Raw genomic sequence first — 9,078 nt, forward strand, 5'->3', positions numbered from 1 at the left:
TTCTGTTTCTGTTTTTCTTTTTCTCTTTCAATGGCAAAATAAAGGAAAATAGTGGCAAAGATGTGGCTGTTTATCATTATTTAGTTTATATTAATAAACTGTCATCTAAAACCTATGCTATTACCTTACACACCCTCCATATTTGATGAAATGTATTTTTAGACTGTAGACCTCATTCTGAATAGCAGGTAGATAACATGTTTAGCTATAGATATAAATATCTAATATCTGGATTGAATTCTTTGTTACCTTGTAGAAATAAACATTCACAAGTTGAGGCAGAAAGTTTCTTTTGCATAACAGAGATTTTATTTTTATTTTTATTTTTTTATTTATCAAATCCTTGGACATCTGTTAGTTTCTTTACATGAGGCAGCGCTGCTTATTGCTTTTGTTGGACATTTATTTTCTCATGTTTTGCAACGTCTTTCAAGGCTGTTTAATATCTTTCTGCTGCTTTTCTATGTGGTCTTCTTAGCAATATTTTTTTAGTCTCAGTTTGTGTAGAAGAGATGGAAAGTTTTGTTTATAAAGCAAAATATACACTTATGCTACTGACAATTTTTTCCTGAGATATCAAGGAGACAGCATGTCTGTAACAGCAAGGACAGCACTGTCTTTAGCTAAATAACAAAACAGAATGTGCCCCTCTAAAGCTGCAGCAATATGTTGTCCAACTAAAAAGCAAAGCACATTCAGCTCACTAATAGAATCCTGTTTCTTAAGACTGGAAAATAAGCACCAGAAACATAAAAGGGGAACATGATGCCAGATGTTTTATGTTTGAGTGGATCTGAAAAGAAGAGTGGTGCTATGTGGGGCAAAGCAGAGGTTTTCATTTTGCGGGCAAGGATGTAGCTCACATCTGCTTTAGCAGATGATTTACCTAGCTGGTACTTTTGCAGAGATGAAACAACTTAGCTGATTTCAGTCATTCTGTAGGTCTCCTTGATGCATCACTCAATCTGACTTGGTCTTTTGATTTTTCTTTCTCCTGTTGAATTGTGCTTTTAATCAATTTCTTTATTTTGAGGACTGGAGAATTGCATAAGTGCATGGCACAGAGCTGAATTTGCTCTTAGCTCAGACTGCCTTGCTTCCAATAAAAACCAATGGGGCTTGGTGGAAGAGGAAGAAGATCTTTGTTTTGTTTTGTGTGGTGGAAGAGGAAGAAGGTCTTTGTTTTGTTTTGTGACAGTGAACACTAAATGTAAAAAAAGTTTAAACTGAGGTTTACTGTGGCAGAAAAGATGTTGAAGACATTCTGTTCTACACATCCAATAATATGTCAGGGTATGTAGTAATGTGTATATACTTGTAACTTGATATGTACGCCAACAGCTGTCACAGTAACCTTGCTGTCCCTGGGAGAAACCATGGTGTGGATATCTTTGCATTTGGATACAACCTGTTAGGCTTAGCTTGTTTGCAGGGCCCTGCTAGCTCTAGTCTGTCTCCTATAATGTTTTACAATACTGATACATAGCTGGAAAACCACCCGGTGGATATTCAATCCTGCTTTTGGCTTTCTTTCTGCTTCAGAGCTTGGAAAGACCAGCGAGACTGTTAAATTTCACTTTGTGAAGACAATTTTTCTGCACTCTTGTTCCAAAGCTCTGCTTCTGTGTATGTGTCTGTGTGTGATGGATAGCTGGTACTTCTTTTGGGGAAATTTCTGGTCACTGGCCTGAGGCAGGAGAAATCACCTGGGGCAGAAAAGAAAACTGATCTTCATTTTTCTTTGCTGTTATTGAATGGCATTTGCCTGAGGTCTCTACATTTTTTGAGAGAGGGTTGTTTTTTTATTTTTTTCTTCTTGATTTATATTTTTTAATAGCTTCTGGGCTAGACCTACGTGCAAAACATTTCTGCCTGACAGATTTTTTGCATTTGCTGATTTTAAACCTATGAAAGTAAGGGATGTTGCTACAAGTACAAAATAGCATCCACTGGCTGAAGAAAGCTGCTTTGGAAGCACAGGGGATCTATGAAGATAATGTTTCCTTTATCAGTCATTTATAAGTATCTTGCTCCTACAGAAATCGCTGATCTATAAACCTCATATCATCAGTAGACACTGATGTGAGGGTGGCTAATTGTCATCCAGCTGAGAAAAGCCCCAAGAACTCTTCCTTTCTGGGGAATTCATTTCAGTACAAATAATACTCATTAAAAGCTTTGTGAGAAAAGAGGCCGTTGCACTGCCTGTATCAAATTCAAAGTAACAATCACTACAAAACTAAAGAAGTCTTACTACTAGTTTCCAGAAGCTGTGCTGTATTTCAGTTATCCTCTTGTTTTGTTTTTGTTTTTGAAGTCTCAATCTCTCTCTCTCTCTCTCACACACACATACACTCATACTCACAAGTTTTTATTTCTTTTTAGAACAGAAAGTCCAGCGTCATAAAACCCATTGCAGCTTACAGTAGATCTAAGTACTAGGTCCTTGGTGTAGTGAGATGATATGAAAAGGTGAGGTACATCAAGAAAATCGTAAAGAAATCTGTACTTTGACTGCTCTGATGCATGGATGGATATGCTTATCTTCAATTTTGACAGTACAACCTCCAGCTACAAACAATATAAATAAGTTAGTGTACATACATGCTTGTGTATGTATTAATCTTACTACTTTTCTTCTTAATATCTCTAACTGCAGTGTATTTTTCTATATATTATACTTTAAAGAAAAGCTAAATGAAAGGCAATTCCATGAACCATTTTTTTCCAAAGACAATGCAAAGTTTCTACTTGGCTCTGTAAGCTGATGAAGAAGATATGAAGCACAGGATTTGTCAAGTACTTTACAGATGAATGAAGTCACCATGACCATGTATATTGGTATCAATATACATATTTGCACCTTTGATAATTCAAAGCTGTATGATAGTAATATGATCTATCTGGAGTTCCTAGGTCAATCCAGAAGATTAAAGAAACTGGTGCTGAGGGCAATAGCTGTCCTTTGACAGCATAGTGGTGGGGGTGATATGCTTTGCATTGTCTGTCCATTGTCACCCAGAACAAAATCAAGGTAAAAAATGTGTGGATTAGTAGAGAAATTCCTAGTTAGAAATCTGATGTGCTGCATGCACTGAAGCGGTGGAAGCTCAAGTGTTTTCTAGATGTTCCAGGGGCTGTTGGAGAACAAGTATCAAATCAGTTTGATCTCTATTTTAGATTTCCTTCTGGCCCAGATCTTCAGGTTGCTCACTTTCAGGCAGGAAAGTAAGACAGCTGTATTGAAACAGGTTGCCTTTCAAAGCTCTTGTTTGCTTTGGAAGATCTTATTGAGGCGAGTGCTTGTAAACAAACTCTTTTGTTTAAATGTGTTGCAGTAACTCATTGTTCAGTCCTAGATTGCCTAGCAAGCCACCAGAATTCAAGCACTAAACAGCAGAGAAATTAGCAAATACTGCTGTCAGCCTGGGCTAGGTCAGTAAGTTCTGCAGAGCTCTCAAGTGGCAGCAGCATCTCCTCAAGATTTTGGGGCTTAGTGACCGAGAGAAGAGAGCAGTTCAAGGTCAGGTCTGGCTGCAGGGTAGAGATGAACCATGCCACCTCCACCAGCTAGCCCTGACTTTGGGGGACACAGGGTGAGGAAGAGTCATCATCTTTGTCTTCCTGCTCTAACTGCAGTGGCTAAATCCAAGCCCCTGGGTGGGATGGAAGTTTTCTTAGGGAAAGACTTTGTTCTTCACATGTCTGTGAAGTGTTTATTTTCCTTATTCACCTCCTTAATCAAAATGATTAATTCTGTGGATGGGCTCCGAGATAATGCTGCCACTTCCCAGCAGTCCTTTCTAGAAGATTTGGATTGCTTTATTTTTTTTCCCCACACTTTTCTGAGCCACTCCTTCCTCTGTCCTGACAGTCCCCACATCCTTCCCAGCTGCCAGGAGATTGGAACTTTATATGCAGGGGGGTCTTAAAAAGCAGGGTGCTCACGGGAAGATCCTGTGGTTTCACACAGCCAAAGCCATTAGGCATATGGGGAGTAAGTCTGACTATCAAAGTAATTTTCGTCTGTGGTTTTCTTTCTCCTTCCTACTCCAGGTGTGTACACTTTTCTTTCCAGCACTTTGAAATCTCTAGAAGAGAGAGACTATATCCACCGTGTTCTGGACAAAATCACAGATACTCTGATACACTTAATGGCAAAGTCAGGTCTTTCTCTGCAGCAACAGCACCGGCGACTGGCTCAGCTCCTCCTCATCCTCTCTCACATCAGGCATATGAGGTAGGAGCAAGCATATGGCCAGGTGCAAGCAGGAGGTTTCGCAGATTTGTTCTTACGTGTGCTTGGAGTTGTGCTTTCCTTCACTCTGTGTGTGTGTGTGGGAATCACTTTCTTCTTTCCATAAAAATAGATGGACCTGCAAAACAGTACTATGGATTATTGTGTGAAAAGAGTAAACATTTTCTCCATTTCTCTTTTTTCTTTTCCTTCTAGTTTTGATAATGCCATAAGCACTGTCTGCTTTTAATATCAGATGTCTTGCTATTCTTTATGGGAAGTAGGGAGTACATGAAAAATAATGTAATAGCAGCCTAGTTCTACAAACTCTAGTCTCCTGTAAGATAAGATTTAATAAAAGTCTCATTTTTGAATAGACACCTCTCACAAGTGGCTTAATTGGAAATCTCTTTAGAATAGAGATTATTATCATTATATATATATTATGGAGGAAGATAAAAGCAGATCTCCTGAGTCCCAATCTGGTGCACTGTGCCCTTTGTTAATTAGTGGTGAAGGGCCTGAGGCATGCAGTTTGTTGCTAGTTTCAGCAGTGATTCTCCCTTACATAATTACCTCTGAAGATAGCTGCTCACTAGCTGGGGTGTCTGCAGCATGAAAAGTCTATGCAAAGATATAGCAGAGATTTTATTTTTTAATGAAATATAGAGGCATTAATGTTATCTAGATTTTAATTTTCAAGATCACATTTAATAAAATTAAAATCAAAATAAGCATCACACAGTACTAAAGCTCCCAGAGCTGAAAAATGCAGATTTTACATCAATGCATGTTTTTTCATGTGTGTATTCTAAGGAGTTTCATTGCCTTTGTGTTAGTAACTATGCTGATGTTTATTTTCTTAATGGCTTGGAAGACCAAGAAAGTTCCAGATGCACAGAGATTTACTATTTCTGTAGTTTTGTAATTGGATACTATTACAAGAGGGCGTTTACTAACAAATTGTCTAAAAGTTTATTTTCTAAGGAAAAAATCTAATATTTTAGGTTTAACTATAGGAAGGCCAAGATTCATCCTATCCACTTAATCAAAGTGCCTAAAATAGGGGTCTGTTTGCTCTAGGTCACCATTTAGGCAAAGGAGAGAAAAATGTCTTCTGCAAACTGTAGTAGTGTGCAGCAACTGTACTGTTAAGTTTGTTGCTTTGTCAGGGTGGAATTTGTGTGAACTTAACAAAGATTAGATGACAGCTTTTTTTCATGGTACATTTGGAAAATAACTTCTGTTTTGTTAAAACCCACAGCAACAAAGGAATGGAGCATCTGTACAATATGAAGTGTAAAAATGTGGTTCCGCTCTACGACCTCTTACTGGAGATGCTGGACGCTCACCGCCTACATGCACCGGCAGCCAGGAGTGCTGCACCAATGGAAGAGGAGAACCAAAGCCAGCTGACAACTGCACCAGCTTCATCTCATTCCCTGCAGTCCTTTTACATTAACAGCAAAGAAGAGGAGAGTATGCAGAATACAATATAAACAAAAGTCAGCGTATATAATGGTATGAGAAACCCAGCAGCGTACTACCTAGCTCATGCTTCATTTCATCTATGGAGCCATGTATGTCAACACTCCAGTGACATCAGCCACCTGTATTTTCCATTTGAGTGTTTGTCAAGCACTTGCCTAAATTGATTGCTTATTCTAAATGAAAGACGATTCATTGCTAATGGACAGCTAGCAAGGATTGTCAGGCTAACTTAATTTGAAATTTGCAGTGTTTTAATCTACTTTTAAATGCGGGTTGGCTAAGTCCTGTAACATTTGTTTTGCCATAATTTAATAGGCCATAACACCTATGCATATTTGTATCTTCCCGAGTGGGAGCCTTTCTTGGTATCCACCCCAAATTCTGAGCCCTTTTAGTCCTTGAGTTGCCTGAAACTTCGAAGCTGTTTGGTTGACTCTGGATGACTTTTTGTGAGGGATAACAGGAAGCTGATTGGCATCATAGTGTGCCACAGTGAAACTGCAATTCACTGAATTGCCTTTATAGTTTGGTTAGATTTCTGCCTTCCTTCTTCCTCAATTGGAAGAAGGCTCTTCATATCGAAAAAATACTGTTTTGCAGACAGCTGCTTTTCAAGATCATACTGACCAAACTCTTAGATCCTCTTATCCTAGCCCTTAGCTAAATTACATTGTGTGCATCCTGTCTTGTCTGATCCTAGAAAATACGATTCTGTTGCTTGGCTGTGTGTAAATCATGGGCAATACGGCAAGCAGAGATAACATGGAGAATAGGTCTTAAATCAGACCTGGTGATTACAGAAATCATCATGCCTGGAAAACAAAACCAAAAATCCATGCCTTCTAACACATACACAAACCAAAGCTATTTTATGAAATATCTTTCCCTCTCCTTTGCTTTGCTGTGCTACAAACTAAGAGATGAGGATACCAGTGTAAGACTGGCACAGCAGGGTGGGATGATCGCATTCATGGCAGTCTTGCCTAACGAGACTGGGGAGGGCTGCGATCAGAGCCTGTGCAACAGGTTTTGCACTATCTATCTTGCTTTTCTTCGGCTCTCATTGGAGCAAACTCAAAGGTCACTGTTAATATGCACCTCATTTGTGGCACCAGAACGGGGCAGTATGCCTCAGATATGGTGAAGATTTCAGAACTGCACATCCAGGGTGCATCTGGCTTTCTCCATACAAGTGTGTAATCGTTTTTCATGCAGGTTAGTTGGATTCTGCAGAACAACCATAAATATACAAAAGGTCCACTGACAGCAAGAATTTCAGCAGCTTATGAAGGAGAGACACTGAAGAAAAAGACCAACTTGTCCATTGTATAAACTGTCCAAAATGGGCATTTGTGCTGCTGTTTAACTGCCTTTAATGCTAGAAAATCAAACATCACAGAATATTGCTGGGTACTGGAATCTGATTATTATATTTTGCAGGGATGCTTTATTTGTTTAATGACAACCTTTGCCTGTGCTACCTGCACACCTTTCATGTGCAATTTGGGAGTTAGCCCAGACCAGGGACTATTTCAGTAGCTGGTTGGAAATGACCACCTGTAAGTAAGGAAGTTCAGTACACATGTATAGGCTGCTTCTTAGCAGCTGGCCACAGCGCCATAGGAGGGTTTGGGGATGCTTCTTTTAGCCTTTATGTTAGGTCATGCTGATTGTAATATCCTGTGACTGAATATAGGAAATAGTGCAACCAATGCGGTACAGGAGTGCCTATGTCTAACCGTGCTCACTGTTAAACAAGCAGTGTCTTTGTTCAGTGGGTTTCAGTTATTACAAAGCAATTATGAAGAAAGTAAGGCAAAGGATGAGTTTGAGCTCCGCATCAAGGATCCAATTCTTTAATGAGTGTACATAATATTGTCCATAACAGTCTCATGTACATACCTGAAGATACGCACAGTTTAGAAATCTAATGATAAATGCTACTTACATGTTGGAGATGATTCCTTGAAAACTGTGCAAACGTGAATGTGTGAAGCAGTCACTGTAAGTACATAGGCCTTTTATTGATACGTATTGTAGTGTCATTTTTTTTTTCTGAACATGCTGAAGGAGTTGTATTTTTGTGTATTCATTAAGAGTACGTATGAGTGCATGTGTGCAAATTTGGTACCTAAGGGCATTTGGAAGGTTTTAAAATGCCTTTAAAGAAAATACAGTTTTTCACAGTTAGTAGATGCTTTTTGAACGTGTTGGAAAAATCATGAATGCCCTCATATGAGTGCAGGTTAAAATTTGAGTGGAACACAGGAATTCCTGTAGACACATTTCTGTGCTTACACCATCATTATTTACTTGCAGCCTTGTGCTACAAAGTTTCAGTGCTCTATGTGCAGCTTGTGTGTTCTATATGACAAGCCACAAAGATCAAGCTTGTGGCTCAGCATCTGCTAAGCAAGTTGTTTTAAATAAATGTCACCCCTCCTACAACCCAAAAAAATGTACTGCATCAAATCAAATGTGAATCTGGCCTAGAAGAAGAAAATAGTTGATGGAAAGCAATTCACAAAAAGGGCCAGATTCTGATGATTCTCCATAGGTTAAGTATCATTGATCTCTACAGATTGTCCCAGCAAAACTGGGCAAGTGTGATTTGAAGTGGTATGCAGCAGATTGAAAGGTATCAAATTGTGGCCCAGAACATGGGAAATAATCTGTCAGTTCACAGTCATAATCACAAATGCTCTCCTAGGCTCAGCCCTGGCAGTGAAATCATTTAGAGTCAATTTGTCCTCCCACACCTTGGTGACAACTGTTAAGGGCACCCAAAAAAGAAAACAATAATTTCCAGTGATGCTTTTACTTAGCTTGGGGCAGTCTCAGGATCCATGTCTTTAACTTGTTGATGATCTTTTATTTGAAGTAGCACCTTAATGAATATAGTAACCTTCACACAATTATCTGAAAAGACAATTGTCCTCATATCAGACTGTTGAATGTAGCTATTCAATAAATTAAAGTCTATTATATAAAAGTGGTAGCTTTTTCATATGGAATTCCAAATTATGCTCTCATGTATGCAGACAATTGTGCCTGACATTCAATAATTTCACAGGATGGTATTTTATGTGTGTATATATACATATCTCTATATATACATAAATGCTTTATATTTGCAGCTGACAAGCCAGTACTACCTTGAATACCTGGTGCTGGATATTAAACAAAATATGTATAGCAAGTTTAAAAAAAAGAAAAAGAATTTAAAGAAAACTACTCAAGGCAGCTAATAATGCTTTTACCAAAACGTTCATAGAGATGTCTCTTGACAGCTAATGAAATAATTATTTTATAATGTTTATATATGGATTTAAAAAAAAAAAAAGAACAAA

At 38.5% G+C, this 9,078-nt stretch overlaps 1 protein-coding gene across 1 annotated transcript in view; it reads left to right on the forward strand.

Moving 5' to 3' along the window:
* The window catches only part of ESR1 (estrogen receptor 1), a 156,750-nt gene extending 147,672 nt beyond the window's left edge, over nt 1-9,078 (forward strand). Inside the window, 3 exon segments of the mRNA XM_010707191.3 lie at nt 4,057-4,240; nt 5,502-5,713; nt 5,716-9,078. Of these exon segments, the coding sequence (XP_010705493.3) occupies nt 4,057-4,240; nt 5,502-5,713; nt 5,716-5,756 (437 nt within the window). The 3' untranslated portion in view covers nt 5,757-9,078.

This window comes from Meleagris gallopavo, chromosome 2, assembly GCF_000146605.3.
Source record: "Meleagris gallopavo isolate NT-WF06-2002-E0010 breed Aviagen turkey brand Nicholas breeding stock chromosome 2, Turkey_5.1, whole genome shotgun sequence".
NCBI classification, from domain to species: Eukaryota; Metazoa; Chordata; class Aves; order Galliformes; family Phasianidae; genus Meleagris; species Meleagris gallopavo.